The 19,351-nt window shown below is 38.1% G+C and overlaps 1 protein-coding gene across 2 annotated transcripts in view; it reads left to right on the forward strand.

Moving 5' to 3' along the window:
- Positions 1 to 19,351, forward strand: part of MORC1 (MORC family CW-type zinc finger 1) — a 175,596-nt gene that overhangs the window by 131,238 nt on the left and 25,007 nt on the right. For both annotated transcript variants that reach the window (XM_023210742.2, XM_023210752.1), the window contains 3 exons: positions 8,758 to 8,827; positions 10,912 to 10,978; positions 17,003 to 17,155. In XM_023210742.2, the coding sequence (XP_023066510.1) occupies positions 8,758 to 8,827; positions 10,912 to 10,978; positions 17,003 to 17,155 (290 nt within the window). The remainder of the gene's footprint in view (positions 1 to 8,757; positions 8,828 to 10,911; positions 10,979 to 17,002; positions 17,156 to 19,351) is intronic.

Consider the following 19,351-nt stretch of genomic DNA (forward strand, 5'->3'; position numbering starts at 1 on the left):
TTTCTTCTAAGACCCAGCTTTTGTCCTTCTAGTCAAGCTAGAGTCCAGTCGTAGTCATGAGGCCCATCTTCTTGGGGTCTCCACTAGTTCCTAGCTTCTAAAAAAAGAAAGTATTTTTCTTGTCCAAGATTATACTCTAGCAATATGGTTGTGGTCATAACTTTACCACCAACCCCTTCCATAAGCTGTTGTTGCTTTACCTTTGGCCTCCAGAAAATCTTATTATTTTCTCTCTTCCGCGCTCAAAACACGTCCTGCCCTGTTTTTTGATGAATAGTGAGTATTCTGAACTGTGTTCTGTCTCAGGCATTTCCAAACCCATTTGTAAAGTTCCAGTTTGTCCCAGTTAATCCCAGATGGGAAGGAAGTGGAAATTTTTTTTTATCACACCTTTTATAGGTATGCTAGCCTTTGTCAGGAGAATCAGTGTCTGAGTAGGTATTGCTACAGTTCTGCTGTTATTGGAAGAACAGTGTCCTGTGGTACTGCTGTGATTAAGGGTTTGTTTAGATGTAGTTACAAACTCCTGTGCACTGCTATGTGACAAACTGGCAGTTCAACTTTACTCCAGGCAAACTCCATACCACTCTGGATCTGAGAATGGATCTGGTATTTTGCATGCCCCTCAAAAGTGATGCAATCTTATCAGCTGTTACTACACAATGCTTCATAAAAACTATAAAAATACAAATGAAACAATAGAATTAGATTATCTTACATCCTATCAAAGAAGTAAACAGCTCATCCAAATTACATCACCAGGTGAGAGGTAAGAGATAACCACACAGACTGAACATCCTAGGGGATCTATTCTGAAAGATGACTGGGAAGAATCGGTTGCCAGACCATAGCAGATGGTCAGGAAAGCAAATGGTCAATTTGAAGCGAGCTGCAAAACTGAGGAACACCAGGGGAATAAAATTACCAATGCCAGCAGTTAGAGAAGTTGAATAGCAACAACGTGCTGAGGCTCAAGACAGAGCGATGAAAGTACTGACTTTATTAAAAAAACACATGTACATGCTTTTTTTCATCTTGGAGGAACACACACTCCAAACCAACATTCTAGAAATTTTCTAATTCTAACATGAAGCAACATATATACCTTTCTCATAAATATTGGTGTTTATTGTTCATATTTTATAATAATAATCTTTCAGTTACTATTCTGAATGTCAGAGGCAAACCCAGATTTGCTAAGACATGAGAAAGTATGTATGGTGTGGTTATGGTAAGGTTAGAATAGACCTTCTATTTAATAACCAGGAACCATACAATTTTTTTTTATTGGACTAACTGACCCTTTTGTCTCTGTGGTCATTTAGGTCTTCTTTTGGCTTGCAGTTGGCCTCAAGAGCAGACTGACAGAGGGATCTGTTTCATTTTCCCAATCTATAGACATTTTTAAACACTTGATGGTCAGAACACCACTGACAAAAGTATTTCAAGAGTTTGGCAATGAAACCTCGTATTTATTATGAAACAGTATCCTCTGGAGCCTAGAACTTTCTGAGGCTCAAGAAAGATATATAGCAATGAGTGGATAGAACCATCTTCCTGTCTCAGAACTGAGCTAAGTCATTTACTAGTGGTACCTGGTCAGCTCTTTGGGGAAGCTTCAAAAGAGCCAGATTCCAGCTTAGAAAAAGCATCAATGCACTCTGAATCCCTAAGATCATTAACAGAGCCTTCATGGTATGTTATAAAAACTGAAGAACATCTAGAACTGATGAGTTGCTACCGTGTCTAGGTTTATGTTTTATGGTGGCCAAAACAAATGAAAAACAACTATAAGTACTGTGTTTGGCATCAGTACTACATGATAGTGACTCATAACAATGAGACTGAAAAGGTGACAAAGTAACTCAAAAGCAGATAAAAAAGAAAAACAAAAAACTTGCAAAATTAGTCCCTAAATCAACTGCATTCACCCTAGATACACCTCATTTTTCTGACTCCCAACAGAATGCCTTTTTAAAATAGAAAACTGTGCTGGTAGTATAATAACGTAGTTTCAGATTACTGAAGTTGCCTTAATTTCAAAAGCAGGTGATTTCTCATCAGCTTTAATGATGCCACCATTCCTGGTTGATGATGCTACCATTACCTGTTTATAATCTGTATAATGCTGTGATCATTGCTAATAATAGTGGACCTTTCACGGGAAGCCCTCTTACAAGATATAAACCAGAGCTGCCCTAAGGGCTTTGAAGGAAAGATCATCTATACTCATCTTCCACAGGATTTTTCATCAGTTCTCCAGGAAATGTACAGAGAGACACAAAAACAATGTGTGTTATAGTCCCTGACCTAAGGAAAAATCCTGTGGATGACTTATAAGGAATTGAAATATTCAAGTGGTGGAGTCTGAACTACCACCAACCACGAGCCAATTAACTGCAAATTTATTGAACAATACTGTGTTAGAGATTTTTGAGGGACACCAAAAAAGTCAAGTATCTGATTGTTGTGCTGAAAGAACAAAAAAAATGGAAGACAGTTTTACAACACCATGAAGTAGTAGTATGTTATGGAAAGGATACAGGCTCTACACTCTGACAGGCTGACCCAGGCTCAAACTCAGACCTCCATGAGGTTTGTCAGTTGTGTCAAATTTTGATATTCTATTTTCTTGTATATAAAATGAGAGTAATAATGCCATCTATTCTCAAGGTTGTTATGAGAATTATATTCATGATAGAATGAAAATAATCCTTTGCATTATAAAAAGTATTTTTTAAAGCCACCTTCTGTAATTCTAAAGAATACAAATTCAGCCTTTATTGGGTGAGCTAGGAGAATGAAAATTGAAAAAGCAAAATTTCTTTGTGGAAAAAAAGAGAAAGCTGAAGAGTGAACTTATGTGGAAGATAGAAGGGAGGAGGGGCACTGCCCAAAGTGAAAAAACCGGGAGCTGCAGAACTGGAGAAGCTGCAGGTGTGCAGAGAGAGATAAGGCAGTTAGCAGATGAAGAAGTTAAAAAATAGATATTTAATTATAATTTTAAGTTGATACAATTTTTTGCTACATGTAATCATTTCCTCCATTTTCCAATATACTCTTTAGTAAAATCTGTAAATTTATCAAAGCTGTATAGAGTTGGATTTGTTTTTGGGAGATGGAGCCACGTTTTGAGTTTTGCTTAGAAGGATCAAGGTAAGAGTCCAAGGCTGCTGTGGGGTCCCAGTCTTATCTGGGTCACATAGGTAAAATGCTTGACTATTGATAACTGTACTAAAAGTAAACTATATGCAACTTACTGTTAATAGTTATTCAGAGGAAGGAAGAATATGTGCTGGAGTAATAACAAAAAAGATGTTTTGGAAAGAGTAGGATGTATACTTGTCTTTAAAAGTTATGGATAAAACTTTTAAGAAAGAAGAGAAGAGAGAAGCCATTCCAGGTAGAACATTTACATGGCAGAGATGTAGAAGCAAGAGTGTAAATGGTAATTTTAGGGAACTCTGAAGAGAACATTTTGATTATAACAAGAAATATTTGTTAAGAAATACTAAAATTGTGTCTGGATAACTTAGAATCACATTGAAAAGAGCTTTGAAAGACAGATAAAGAGTTTGTGCTTGAGATAGTAAGCATGCAGGACGTAGGGATGGTTTTAAGAAGGAACATCTAATCATGGATATTTTGTTTAAAAAATTAATCAGATTGGGATAATGGCTTGGGCTCTAAAAAGGAGAAAGTAAAGACCAACAAAAACAAGTGGGATGATGCTGCCTGAAAATTGTAGTATAGAAAGACAAGAAAAATTTAAGAAATTTTAAAAGAAAGTTAGTACAGCTTGGTAAGAAGTATGGAAAAGTAAATAATGAAAGCAGTTCTGAGATGGCAATCTGGAACAAAAACGGTGCTGTGAGTAAAATGAAGAGCATTGGCAGGGGAATCTGACCAGGTGGTCAAAGATAGGACGGAGGATTTGAAGTTTCAGCAAGACATTCACGTGTGTCATGAGATCGGTTGGAAATAACTGGAGCAAAGGTGAAAAGTTAGGCTTGATGATGCCGATGAAGCCATTGTTTGCATGAAGTGTGACAGCTTAAGTCCAGAAATTTTAATAGGTTCCTTGAGAATTTGAGAGTAGACAGAAAAAGGATAAACTACCCAGAGAGAGGTGAGACATAGAAGGCTATAGAGATCAAGAGAGGAAAGAATTCCAAGAGACATCTTCATGCTTCCTTAACTCAGTAAATGATACCACCGTTCACTGCTACTCTGGCCAAAACCTGGGAATCATCCTGAATTTCTCTCCTCCTTTCTCATCCTGTGCTCAACCCATCAGCCAATCTTGCTGAATCAGCCTTTAAACACAGAACGTATTCTACCACCTCCATAGCTGCCACCTTGGCCAACACACTGACATCTCTTACTTGGACTACAACAGTACTCCTATAAATCATCTTACTGTTTCTCTTGGCCTCCACAGTCTAAAAATCTGAGTATGTCATCCAGAATATGTCATATTATGTCATTCTCTTACTCAGAAGACTTCCATGGCTGATGCTCATGCTTAGAACAAAACTCAGTGACCTTACTGTGGCCCTCAAGGCCCTAGATGTCCTAGCCTGATGTCTTTTGAGGCTACAGATCCCACTGCTCATTACTTCTCTTAGTCCACTGTAGCCACCCTGACCATTGTTGGCCTCCAGTACCCTAAGGAATATTAAATAAATAAAAGGGTAAATAAGTAATATAATATCATGTCATATAAATTCTGTGAAGAAAAATAATAATACAGCTAAGAGAGAGTGAGAGAGAAAGAGAGAAGCATAAACCTAAGCCTTTTCCTTTGTCGTTCATATAGCTGAACTCCACTACTCACACCATGCCCATCACCACTGTCAGCAACACACATGTGTTTTCATAACTTGATTTTTTTTTTACTTTCTTTTATTCTGTGAATATCTTGAGCATCAGTTACTGTCCTAAACAGTGGGGATCCAGCAGGGGTAAAAACAGACAATCCTCCCTGCCTTTGTGGAGCTTCCATTCTAGTGGGGTGATCATTCAATAGACAAGATGAATAAGTAAATATGGTGCATGGTAGATAATGACAAGTATTAGGGAGAAAAAGAAAGCATGGGAAGGGAATAGGAAGTATCTGTGTTGCATGTGGTGAACAGTAGTTGCAATTTTAGGTAGAGTGACCACTGATGGCCCCACTGAGGGGATGCTTAGGAAAGACTAGGAAAAAACTAGGGGAGCAAACAAGTCTATAAAACAACAAACCAAAGACGTGAGAGGAGTGTGCCTGTCATATTTGTAAAAGAGCTGCTGGAGAGCCAAATGGAAGATGTGAGATGATGGCAGAGAGGTGAGGGGATCAGATTATGCAAGAACTTATACCACTCTCTCTTACCTGTGTTATTTTTCTTCACAGAACTTCCGATACCTGACAGTATGTTACATATTTATATTTTTGTTTACTGAATGTAGAAAACATGTTCCATAAAGGCAGGTATATTAGTCCATTTTCATACTGCTATGAAGAAATACCTGAGACTGGATAATTTATAAAGAAAAAAGAGGTTCCACATGGCTGGGGAGGCCTCATAATCATGGTGGAAGGCAGAGAAGCAAAGGCATGTCTTACATGGCAGCAGGCAAGAGAGCGTGTGTAGGGGAACTACCCTTTATAAAACCATCAGATCTCATGAGAGTTACTCACTATCACAAGAACAGCACAGGAAAAACCCACCCCCATGATTCAGTTACCTCCCACTAGGTCCCTCCTGTTACAGGATTATGGGATTATCAGATTATGGGAGCTACAATTCAAGATGAGATTTGGGTGGGGACACAGCCAAACCATATCAGCAGGACTTTGAACTTTTCACCGTAATACTTTCTGGCCTACACTAGAAACCCAGTGTTAGTGAATAAATTACTGAGTGAAGGGGAGGGCCTGGAACATAATGTTAACTGTGGATGAGTGCAAACAGAAGGAGTCTTTGAAGTTGGCAGAAAGGTATTTACTGGTCTTATAGCCCTTATGGCTCCTTCATAATAATAAGTGCTTGAAGTAGGCGTGGAGGGGTAAAGGAGTAGAAGTAAAGAAATCAGATAAAGTGATATTACCCAGTTTTTAAGTTTCCTTAACAGCAATGAAATTAAATAGGTGTTGCACAGCTGCCTGTGGTATGTTCTTTTTGTCCTCTGACTTATTTATGATGTATTTATCTTCTTAAGTAGATACATTACAAAGTTGAGCATGCGGTATTATGTTGATCCATTGCATCCCTTGGAGAACTGACAAATCCCACCCTGCTCATTGTTAACATGAATTTTAATTAAGATGTCTTAAACTCTATGTTAAGACTTAACTATAATCTCACTTACTTTGTGTGAGGTGTTGTCTATTTCATGATATAGGTAAAAATCTCAGGCAAAAGATTTCCTCCAGCTTCAGAATATGAGACACAGTTAAGCCTAAGTGACTGAGGAACGTTTCTATAAGGAAACCAATTAATGTAAATGAAAGACCTTTGTAAGTAAGATCAAATATACAAGTAATGTAATTGAAAAAACAGCTGTGTGTTTTCTTGTCTCATCTTGAAAAAATCCAGACTCTCAACTATATTGTAATAGAAGGCAGCATCCTATAAAATCAGATTTACGCAATGTTATTTCAAAGAAAATACTGTAGGCTTTAAATCATTTATCCAAAAATCTTTTAAACATTAGAATAAAGATAATACAACAAAGGAAAAGAAATTTTTCATGTTATAGAGATGGCAGAGCTTTGTACAAGTAACATTTTTGGGGTAAAAGGGCATATCTGATCCTAGAAAAAACAGCCCTTCAGAACTCAAAGCAGAGAACTAAACAATAGAATACAAACATAATTAATTTCATGAGGCTCTGTTAATAACACCAACAACAAAATTTCTTTTCTGGGAGTGCTGTCATTTTTGTTAACCTTGGATACTTTCATCTTGTCTGATTTCATCATAAAATAAAGTTACCAAGAAAATTAACACGTTTTGATATAATCTACGTTTTGATATAATCATCTTGGATTATAACAAAGTGCTTATAACGAAAGGCATTAAATAGTTCCTCTCATAAGCCTATCTTGTGGTTCCTATTAGCTATTGTTGATAATAGTCTATACTGCTTATAAACTGGTCCGAAAAATCTTTAGTCCAAAGTTGGAGACACTTAATATCATGTAGATTTTCCTTATATATCAGCGCATCAGAAAAAAACTTTAAATTAATCAGAAGTAAATAAAACATACACTTTAAGGTCACTTTCAAGATTTTTTGCAAAATGAATCTTTAAAAAATATGCATTTTGATTACTTCCTGGGACAGTCACTTATTTACAGTTTAAGTACAAAATTTTTTGAAATAGACAAAAGTAGCTTATAAGTAGTCTTATTTCTTTTCCCCTTATCCATAAGGCTTTTCTTGCTCTTGATTTAGGTGAAATGGGAAATGGCAATGATAGACAGCTACACAGTTATTTTGTTGCTAGGCTACGTGTGTGCCCATTTAACCTGCTTCCTACGAGAGCACAGTTTCCAGAATACTCTGTAAAAATACTCCTTTGTTTCCTGGGAGGGGGAAAAAAAGCGAGTTGACATCCTCTCTAGACCACATTTGTTTAGCAGGTTGGAGGGGGCATGAAAGATGAAAGATATATCCACAATGAACAAACTTGAAAAAAACTGACAGCTCCCTATCTTACATGAGGTAACAGATGGGGACATGGTTGTGTGCGTATCAGTGTGTGTTCAGGGGTCTTCAGAACAAGGAGCAGACATGAGCTTTTGCCTTCTGCTTGCTTTCTTCATTTTCTTTCTTTCATAACTGCCTGTTCCTCTACCTTCTCACATATATACAAAATACATAGAGGGAGCATTCTGGTTGTCTTTTCCCGAAGGCATAAACAGACACATTCTCTCTTTCTCTGTCTCTCATCTAAGGTATATTCCCAAAGTGTAAGTCAGCTTTATGTGAGCCTTATAAAATGAATCTTAACAGAATTCCCAAAGTGATCATAGACCTGGCTTATGAATGGTGCACTCCATCCCTCAAATATCCCCTATCCACTGCCACCCTCTCAGCCTCCCAATCGCACACGAACACATACCCATCCTCTCTCTCCAGGTGCCAGTAACCCTCCTGACTCCAGCAGTCAACACGCTAAGACTCTGCAGCCCCTTCAGGCAACTTGCCTGGGATTCTGTCAGAAGATGAGATATCCCATCCCCCAGTATTCCAGGTCAACTCCCCATCCCCATCTCCTTATCTATTATGCTTTGGAACTACAGGCCCCAGCCCCAAACTCTCCAAAGTTTTCATTGCACAGATGCTGAATTCCTGCTCTGTCTGCTTTGCAGCAACCAGAGGTACCCTAAGCTTCTTCAAAACAATAGAGGCTCAATGGTTGTTTCTGGTGAATCAAAGACTTGACCCATTTGTTGTAGACATTGTTAATCCATGTGTAATATCAATTTTTTAAATACCTGCACAAATATTAGTAGAAATACAAAAATCCCTTTAAAGAAATCAAATGAGTAAATAATAACTATGATAATACAATCATCCTTGAGATTTATACCATTATTGTTTTGTACATGTACCATTTGTTCCCTTTATAATAAGTGCATAGCTTTACTGCTGCTAACATTTTGATCTCTTTTCTGCTGGGGACACTGCTTTTCAAGGTCTTTTATCAGTTGTGTAATATGTCCTATGTTTCTGTACCATTTTAAATAAAGAGCTTGTTTTTCAGGTTTCAGATAAAAGCAACACTGATGCTTCACTGAAACAAGAAAAAAAGGAAATTCCTCTTATAAACCAAGGTAAAAAAAAAAAATCAGCTCATATATGTATTATAATGTTTGAGACGCTTTCAATATGGTTTGACAGCCTAATATATAGATCAGAAGTTTGTCAGCAACTTGGATTTTAAAAAATTAAGTTTGTTGTTCTAGAAGTGACAGGAGTAGAGAGAGGGTGAGCTGCCAACATTGTGTGTTTTGGCGCGGCAGAGAGACAGTTTCTGACTGAGGATAGTGTCCCCAGCACTGCCACGCTGCCTGAAATTTCCATAGACTTATGCCACTCTCTGTCTTGAATTCTCATTCTAATGTTGATTAGGATGGAAATCAGGTCAATACTTTTCAAAATCTGTTTTGAAAATTATGATGATGACAGTTCCCGTGTTTTCATCTTTTAGTAACTTTTTGCTTTTCGTGATTCTTCTGAGGTCCCTAAAAGTAGTTCAGCAAACACGTTTATTAAATAGTTTCTTCATGTCCAGGCGATGTAATGTGTCTCAGGTAAAAGACTTGAACTTATTTAAGGCATGAAGTTGCCATCTTATAATATTCAATCCAGTAATAATTTCCTGGATAGAGAAGCTGAAAACAAACTGGATTCAAAATGTTTTATTTTCTTAGTGTTCATTGTTATTATTGTAATTCTTTTGTTATGCATTCTAATATTATTACGCCATTATCTTTTTATTTTGATATTATACCATTGGACCCGAGAAGCACATCCATTATTTTCGTTGTCTTTGTCTTATTTTGAAATAACTTTCAAAGATCTTAGTCTCAGCTCATTTGGTTTCATCATTCCCAATCCTTTTTTTTATCACTCCATGCCATGGTTTTATGTTTTCTTTTGGTGGCATGTTTTTCCTTCCTTCATACTTTGTTGCTTAGGTAACGTAATCAGCTATTCATTCACAACTTTATGTTTTAGCCCATTAGTGAGGTCCCTAAGAAATCACACTTTTTCTTTTTCATCTTAATTACAATAATTTGCAATTCCACCATCAGGATTTCTTTTGTAAGGGTGTCTTAATTTTAAAGCCAATCTTTTATAGACAGTTCAAACTACTACTGTGCCTTCAAGTATGGTTCTGTTGGATTTCCAAATTGTACTAGAAAAATTGCTAATGTAATTTTATCCTAAAATTAATAGTTAAATTTAAATACTCTTCCTAGGTTTGGCAGGAACAAATTGTGAAATGTTTTCAAATGACTATTATTTTCTATTAGTTAGCTGTTGGGTTAAAATTTTTCACTTTGCATTGCAAGTCAGTGAGTAAAACCAATGGTGCCTGCAGCATGGTTGGAAAACATCTGTCCATTCATCCTTTTTCCTTAAAAGGGTCAGGCAGATCCTCAGCCATTTACCCACCATCTAGAACTTTGCTTGTTGATGTCCTCTGCTACTTAGCCTTCAATAACCCTAAACTTGTTGGTAAAGGTTTACTTAGTGTAACAAGATATCTAAACAGTTATAATAAAGACTTCTACATGGAAGAAGGACACATTGACTCATTGCTTATACTGTCCCCAAGACACTCTTAGAACAATCCAAGTGGATCATAGAATTTCTGCTTTGCTGTGAACTGGAAATAAATCACCAAACTCTGTGAACCTAAAATTCTGAGGTCCTCTGAATGAGGAGACTAACTAAATGACTCTAGGTCTCTTCCTGCTTTAAAGTTCACCTTCCTACTGGAGACACATTTTGTATTGGAATCTGTCAGAATGTCTTTGAACCTGAACCCCAAATAGGAGAGAGTGGGATATTAGGGGGAAGATGGTTGTCTTGGTAGAGGCTGGCGAAAGCAGGGAATCAAAAGTTCTGATCAGTGCTCCAGGCTCTGGTAAAAAATTTTAAAATTACCAAAAAAAGTTACAGAGTCTCTAGGATAACTGTCTGTACTACATAAACTTTATTTTGAAACATTATAAACTACCATAAGAACATATTATAAATCTTCTTACAATTGGTACAGTTTTATAAATGGACGTTTGAATACAAATCCATATTATACAGAGGTAGGTAATGAACCGCTAACATTTCTTTTGGTTCAGTTTATTGTGTGATCATCCAAATGCGATTGTTTGTCTATGTTCTTTTGAAGAAAAACAGGAGCTGTGCAATGATGTTCTAGCAATGAAAAGAAGCTCTTCATTACCTAGCTGGAAAAGGTGAGTGTACTACAATTATACAAATTCCAAGTGAGTGCAATTATACTGCCGAAAAGTAATTATCAATGTTTAAATACAAGAAGAAAGAAAATAATAGCAACAAAAGCAATCAAGAATGGAACCAAATTTTACAACAGAGACATGAAAGAATTAGCAATACACCTTTCCCCCAAACGTTTTCATTTCTTTCGTGAAGAATTGGAAATAATGAAATGGAGCTGGCTTAACTTCCTACCCACAGCAAGTAACCAATTCAAATTACTTTAATGTAGTCAAAGAACTGAAAATGTCACACATATATAAGGTATGATTATGAAATCATTAACTGATTTTTTCCCCCTGTGGTTCATTATCTTATTGTCATACATACATGTAATCATTATACATGATTACACACATTATACATGATTATACATACATACATGTAATCATTACATACATACATGTAATTATAATCATTGCATGCTAGAAATTTCTTGACAGAAGAATTTTATCACTTTTAAAATGAAATCAGCTGAATGTTTTAGATATCCAATAGAATTAAAAGAATGTTTTCAAGGAAGCAAACCCTTATCCTCTGTTACAAACCTAAGCTGCTTTCCAGGCGTTCAGACCCAGTTTCTCTGAATCCAAATCCTGTGCTCTTTGCATAGGAGCACATTGAATTAAGAGCAAGAAAAAACGGAGAGGGGCTTTTATTTCCCTGCACTTGCTGACAGGGTAGTGAGTCAATCCAGCACTCAGACCTCATCACCTTACTCTTCTACTCCAAAGCCTTTTCAGCCCCCACTACTTTTTTTTTGAGACGGAATCTCGCTCTGTCGCCCAGGCTGGAGTGCAGTGGCCGGATCTCAGCTCACTGCAAGCTCCGCCCCCCCGGGTTTACGCCATTCTCCTGCCTCAGCCTCCCGAGTAGCTGGGACTACAGGCGCCCGCCACCTCGCCAGCTAGTTTTTTGTATTTTTTAGTAGAGACGGGGTTTCACCGTGTTAGCCAGGATGGTCTCGATCTCCTGACCTCGTGATCCGCCCGTCTCGGCCTCCCAGAGTGCTGGGATTACAGGCTTGAGCCACCGGGCCCGGCCAAGTTACAAACTCCTTAGCATGACACAAATCCTCTTCTCTACTGCCTCTACTTTTAGCCCCCACTTTGCTTCCCAAAGGTTCTAAATTACTAGTAGTTCTGTTTTATCACATCTCATCCCTTTGTCTGTACCACTTCCTTTACTTGAATGCCTCAGCAACTCATATGTCAGTGTCAGTTACCCTTTCATTTAAGTCTTAGTTCAAGTTTTCCCTTCTTTAGGGTCTTCTTGACTCTCCTCAGCAAACTCAGGTATTCACAGAGGCACTGTTGCAATGATGAGATTGTATTGTAATTCGTTCAGTAGTTATTTGTTAAATTCTGTGTTCTGACACGCAATGGTGAGCAGTGATCACAGTCAGATGAAGTTATCTGTTTGAATCTCTGTCTTCCCATTGCATACAGGCTCCTAAAGGACATAGGCCTTCTTGTCTTCTTCATAATTCTAAGCTTTTGAAAGATCTTCTCTGACAACTCCATCTAAAGTAGCCCATCCCATTTCTGATAAGTCACACTTTTATCATCCTGTTTTATTTTTTTCAAAAAGTATATTACTATTTTAAAGTATCTCCTTTACCACCTATTTCTTTTTACCGTTTTTTAATCGTAGCTTGCTTATTTTCTCTATTTTTCACTAGATGCCAACGCACTCCATGAGAGTAGGGACTGTCTTGCTATTATCCCTGGGTCTCTAATATCCAGAATGACACTGACTCATACTTGGCACTCAATAATATTTGTTGATTAAATAAGTGACGTAATTTTTTCCCCCAGTGCTGTTGCCAGGCCTTCTCATGGCCGATACTTTGACTTAGAATTATTTATGAAAATTTGCTTTACAATTTAAGATTCATCCAAAAACAAACTAAAACACATTTGTGTGTATGTGAGTGTGTATATGCATGTATATATTATTTCATGTAATACTTTTTGGTCTTTATGAGATTGTTGGTTTTTTCGTAATCACTGTTGACTTGTAAACACAATATGAATGTTAGAAACAATCCACAAAAAGCAATCTTTTTTTGCAATTAAAAAAAATCAAAATCAGTATATTCCTTTATGTGAATTTCAAGAAGAATCAAAAATAATCCATGGAGATAGAAATCAGAATGGTGATTGCCAGAGTGGGAATGGGGTGAGGATTGACTGGAAAGGGGCTTTAACGACTTCTTGGGTGAAATGTCCCATAACTTGATCTGGGTGATGGTTTTTTTTTTTTTCATACTTTAACTTCTAAGGTACATGTGCACAACGTGCAGGTTCGTTACATAGGTATACATGTGCCATGTTGGTTTGCTGCACCCATTAACTTGTCATTTACATTACGTATTTCTCCTAATGCTGTCCGTCCGCTGCCTCCCAATCCCACTACAGGCCCCGGTGTGTGATGTTCCCCACCCTGTGTACGTGTGTTCCCATTGTTCACTTCCCACCTATGAGTGAGAACATGTAGTGTTTGGTTTTCTGTCATTGTGACAGTTTGTTCAGAATGATGGTTTCCAGCCTCATCCATGTCCCTGCAAAGAACATGAACTCATCTTTTTTTATGGTTGCATAGTATTCCATGGTATGTGTGTGCCACATTTTCTTAATCCAGTCTATCATTGGTGGACATTTGGGTTGGTTCCAAGTTTCTGGTATTGTGAATAGTGACACAATAAGCATATGTGTACATGTATCTTTATAGTAGCATGATTTATAATCCTTTGGGTATGTACCCAATAATGGGATTGCTGGGTCAAATGGTATTTTTAGTTCTAGATCCTTGAGGTATTGCCACACTGTCTTCCACAATGGTTGAACTAGTTTACACTCCCACCAAAGTGTAAAAGCGTTCCTATTTCTCCACATCCTCTCCAGCACCTGTTTCCTGACTTTTTAGTGGTCACCATTCTAACTGGTGTGAGATGGTATCTCATTGTGGTTTTGATTTGCATTTCTCTGAGGACCCGTGATGATGAGCATCTTTTCACGTGTCTGTTGGCTGCATAAATGTCTTCTTTTGAGAAGTGTCTGTTCATATCCTTTGCCCACTTTTTGATGGGTTGTTTTTTTCTTGTACTTTTTTTTTTTTTTTTTTCTTCTGTGAGACGGAGTTTCGCTGTCGCCCAGGTTGGAGTGCAGTGGCCGGATCTCAGCTCACTGCAAGCTCCGCCTCCCGGGTTCACGCCATTCTCCTGCCTCAGCCTCCGGAGTAGCTGGGACTACAGGCGCCCGCCACCTCGCCCAGCTAGTTTTTTGTATTTTTTTTTTTTTTTGAGATGGAGGAGTCTCGCTCTGTCGCCCAGACTGGAGTGCAGTGGCGCGATCTCGGCTCACTGCAAGCTCCGCCTCCCGGGTTTACGCCATTCTCCTGCCTCAGCCTCCCGAGTAGCTGGGACTACAGGCGCCCGCCATCTCGCCTGGCTAGTTTTTTGTATTTTTTAGTAGAGACGGGTTTCACCGTGTTAGCCAGGATGGTCTCGATCTCCTGACCTCGTGATCCGCCCGTCTCGGCCTCCCAAAGTGCTGGGATTACAGGCTTGAGCCACCGCGCTCGGCCATTTGTTTTAAGTTCTTTGTAGATTCTGGATATTAGTCCTTTGTCAGATGGATAGATTGCAAAAATTTTCTCCCATTCTATCGGTTGCCTGTTCACTCTGATGGTAGTTTCTTTTGCTGTGCAGAAGCTCTTTAGTTTAATTAGATCCCATTTGTCTATTTTGGCTTTTGTTGCCATTGCTTTTGGTGTTTTAGTCATGAAGTCCTTGCCTATGCCTATGTCCTGAATGGTATTGCCTAGGTTTTCTTCTAGGGAAAAACAATCTTAATGGAAGAAACTTACCAATGCATTATGAATGATGGTGAGGATAAAGATGATCATAACAACAATAATAGGTATTATTTACTGAGCACTTACACTAAACATTGAGCTACATTCTTTGTATATCCTCAGTATAACTCTATGAAGTAGGCCCTATTATTATTCAACAGAACAAGAAACAGAGGTTTAGAGCGGAATCTCCTGTGCTCTAGTATAGTACTTTTTACCCTTCAACCTCAACGCCAATATGAATGAATCTTTAACATCCCTAAAATGGTTCAAGAAAAAGACTTCTTTAATAAAATGTCAGCATACAGGAGGTTATAACTAATGAGCATTCAGATGTTGTATAAGTATTCTTTAACAGGCAATTAAGCATTAGTTTATGTAATGTTCTTAATCTCAAAAAAATCAGCTGAAGTTAGACAGTATAATTAATGCCAAAGAGCTGTTGACAGTAGAAGCACATTCCGTGTGATATAAACTGTTATCCAATTTTAAAGATCCTCATCTTATAAACATGTAAAACTCTCTGGAGCTGTGATCTTAATTTATGGACATCAGCATGAAAGGATTACAAAAAAAAAAAAATCTTTTTATTACTTGACAAACAAAACCCTTCATGATCTGACCCCTATTTGTCCTCCCCAGCTTCATTTCCCATGTTGTACTGCCCCCAGACTCTTGTACTTTTTGTTTCCCTGTGGTACTGAAAGCTTTAGTCTCATCAACAAACTGTACATCTTTACCGTGAGTTATTTTTCATGCTGCAGCCATGTATCTTTTTAAAACCTGCATCAGATCACCTCGTTCCCATGCCTGAAAACTTCCAATGGTAGTGCCCACTCTGCTTAAAAGAAACTCTAGTTCCCTCCCCATGCCCACGATGCCCTGTGATCCCAACACTGACCTCTCTCATCTCATCTCTTTCCATTTGCTTCCTGTTCACTCCACCCCAGTAGCTCTGAACATTCTTCTTCCTCTTCCAGGTCATGACTAAGTATTTCTCTCAACTGACTTTGTTCTTTTTTTGGTTTGATTTCTGTGCTTTTCTCTCAGGCTAAAATAAACTTTAGTTTAAAAGTCTCTTGCATTCATAATTAAGTGATTTTTTTCTGTATTGTAACCACATTACAGGTTCACTTGCCCACTGCTTGCAGAGTCTAATTAACAAAAGCTAGGTCTGGTGTAAAGAAAGTGACTTTTTATTCCAAAACTAGCTTAGGGGAAGAAGTACAGGCTTACTGCCTTCAGGGTACCATTTCACCTTTGGAGCAGAAAGTGGACACTTTTAAAGGGGGCCTATCATGAATGGTACCTCAGGGGAGGAGGTGAGCAGGTGGGTGGGTCCCCATGCTAGCTTGGTGCCTTATCTACTGGGCAGTAGAGTTAGCATTTCATGGGCAGAAGTAGGTTTTAAAGGTGGCTGAAAACTTTCTAGGTGGGAGAGAGTTTCATAGTGGGACTTTAGATTGTAAATCAACTGTTATCTGTGGAGGCAGTCTCCTGGTGGCTGGAAGTTCCACTGGAGCTTCTAAGCATACAGTTAGATGAACTTGCCCTCTAGGGAGTTTCTAGTGAAGGGGAGGTAAAAGGTTTCAATTGCATTTCTAAAGGACTATGTAGGAAGTGGGGAATGGGGAAATGGAGAAAAGAGAAAATAAGAAATAATAAAAAATAATAGTAACTCATTTTCTTTTTCTTAGAAAAATGGGGCTACTTGGTTACAGTATGTTTTAATTTGTTGCTTTTTAAGTATATCCATTGTAGATTTCTGCTGTATGGTTACCATGAGGCTTACAAAAAATATTCTGTAGTTGTTTAACAGGTTTCAAAAGTCTCTTTCAGCAAATGACAGACAAGTGGTATATGACTACTGTTAAAAATAAATTATCACCAATTCCATTTAGTTGTTACTACCTAAAAACTTTGAAAAAATATGTGACTGGAATAAATATAAATTCTTCTAATTAAGAATTTGTTTCATGTAACTACAGTGGTGGCAATTTTTAGCATTACACGTATGTTCTTGTTCTCATTTGTTGTATATGAACATTTCACTCCTTTTTGTATATTAATGTTTCTGAAATTGTTAATACCTAACATGATTTCTACTTTGAAATGATAAACCTCAGCTTGCTCAATGTGCCGATGGAAGATGTGAATCTAAGTTCTGAACACACAGCCAGAGTTTCCGTGAGTGGCGGTGATAAAGTTGCTTCTTCGCCATCGTCGTCTCAAAGCACACCTGTCAAGGAAACAGTGAGAAAACTGAAGTCTAAATTAAGGTAAAGATGTTTACTCACATATTTCCACATGCTTTGTTTCACTTTCTAAGGAGTGACAACTCCTGTTTGTTTTCCCTACTGAGTTTTAATGATACTGAATAAATTCAATAGAGTGACATTATGACTTTTCTCCTAACTATGATATTTAGATATACTATGGGTTAAATGTCCCTTATAATAGAACTGGTAACTGCCTGTTGTTACATAGTTTGGCAGTATGGTGGACATTAGTCTTCTCTTGAATGTAATAAATAATTTTTACTGAATTTTCTTTCTTTTTTCCCCAAAAAAGACTCTTATGACGTTATATGGCCTTTTTAAAAAATCTGGGTTTTTTGTTTGTTTGTTTTAGTTTTGGATACTGAACTTAGTGAGGGAAATTGAGTTTTGCTTGTTTTGTTCTGTGTAGAATGTTAACATTTGTGGGCACGTTATTTGAGGAATTTAAATGTCTGGGTCTCATTTCTCAAAGGATGGAAACAAGGAGAGGGAAAAGTTCATGATTCAGGGTTTTTCCAAATAGAGACTGATAATAGATGGGGGCCTTAAAATCAAGTCAAAGAAGTCTGTATACCAAAGCGTGCTCTAAAATAGGTGCCATGTGGGAGGGTGGGAGGTGGGGCCAGTAGCACCACTAAATTAGTGTACCTCATTGGTGTTGTTGGGATCCACAGACGTTTGTTGGGTTTTAAAGGTCTTGTGTGGGGTAAGAGGCTCTGGGCGAGGGAAGAGAAACACATGCCCTACCTGGAATAGTATTTTTCCTTAGGATAGCTGCTTGATTTTTTCATCAGTGATTGACATAATCTTCCTGAAGATGAGAGTTCTCAAACAGTAGAAGCAGTTAGGAAGAAAGAGAAAGATGGAGGAGAACACTTACATAGGGACTGTAACCTCTACTAAAGCTCAGGCTGTGGTCCTGTTTATAAGAGGAGACTGCTAACCCCAGTAGACTTGAACCCAATTCTACAGATGCCATGGGCTTGGTGAAAGTCTCTGTAGCAGCATCCAGGGCTGCAGGGCTATGATTATGACAATGGGCATGAAGGCCCCACCTGCTGTCTCATGCCTAACAACAGTCCTGCCCCAGGAGGGAGGAAGCACTCTTGGTTACATGTGGATGGACCCACCTTGGACTTTGTAGAGGGACCTATTTTCACTACTGACACTAGGTATCCAGAGACAAGTTGTTGATGGAGCAATGAAGACAGACTGCTACATTCCAGAACACCAAGTTCTGACCACCAAATACCCCATTCTGTCTGCTTGGCAGTCTTCCACTAGCCTGGAAATGGGACAAAAGCAGGCCAGACCTCAGCATGGTTCAGGCATTATAAGGTTGAAAAAGGCCACTTATCCAATGATCTAGACAGATGCCAGTATTATACTGCTGTAGCTTACAGTATAATCCCTAAATAATGGGATTCTCTAACTAGTTTCCTACCCTCTGCCTGTATTTTTCTAGAAGTAGTATATAAGTTCCTCAGCTTTGAAAGTGGGTTGCTATAAATTTGAATCCTGATGTGTTACTGGTCCTAAAATTCAGGCCTATTGGTTGGTCACTAAAGCATAGTAGTATACAGTAAGTTATATATGCATGTGCCTGTCTATATTTGAATAAATGTGAATATCATTAAAAATATATGACTATGACTACATATCCAATTATTTGGACATTGCTACAAGTGAACCAGGCCTTCTTAATAATAGTAATTGTCACACCAGGCACCGTGGCTCATGCCTGTTATCTCAGTACTTTGGGAGGCCAAGGTGGGAGGATTGCTTGAAAGAAGGAGTTCGAGACCAGCCTGGGCAACATAGCAAGACCCCGTCTCCATAAAAATAATAATAACAATAGCTAAACAATAATAGTTATCAGGTTTGAACCTTTATATTTCAGGCATCCACCCACTTACTTTTTATAAATTAATTTCTATTCTCACAAATTCATGAAATTGGTGTTATTTTTAAATATTGTGTATGGATGAGGAGACTGAAGCTTAGAGGAACTAACACATTACAAGTCTCATGGACAATTACATAAATACGAAGGATGGGGCTGAGGTTTAAGGTAAGGCTTTCTGATTTGGAATCCCATGCTCTTAATCATATATAGTACATACCCTCTCTTTACACTAGGAGACCTATAGATACCTGTCCGAGTGTGTTGCAGCAGAGTTTGGATGCATAGCTACT

The sequence above is a fragment of the Piliocolobus tephrosceles genome, unplaced genomic scaffold (genome assembly GCF_002776525.5).
Source record: "Piliocolobus tephrosceles isolate RC106 unplaced genomic scaffold, ASM277652v3 unscaffolded_20, whole genome shotgun sequence".
In the NCBI taxonomy this organism is placed as follows: domain Eukaryota; kingdom Metazoa; phylum Chordata; class Mammalia; order Primates; family Cercopithecidae; genus Piliocolobus; species Piliocolobus tephrosceles.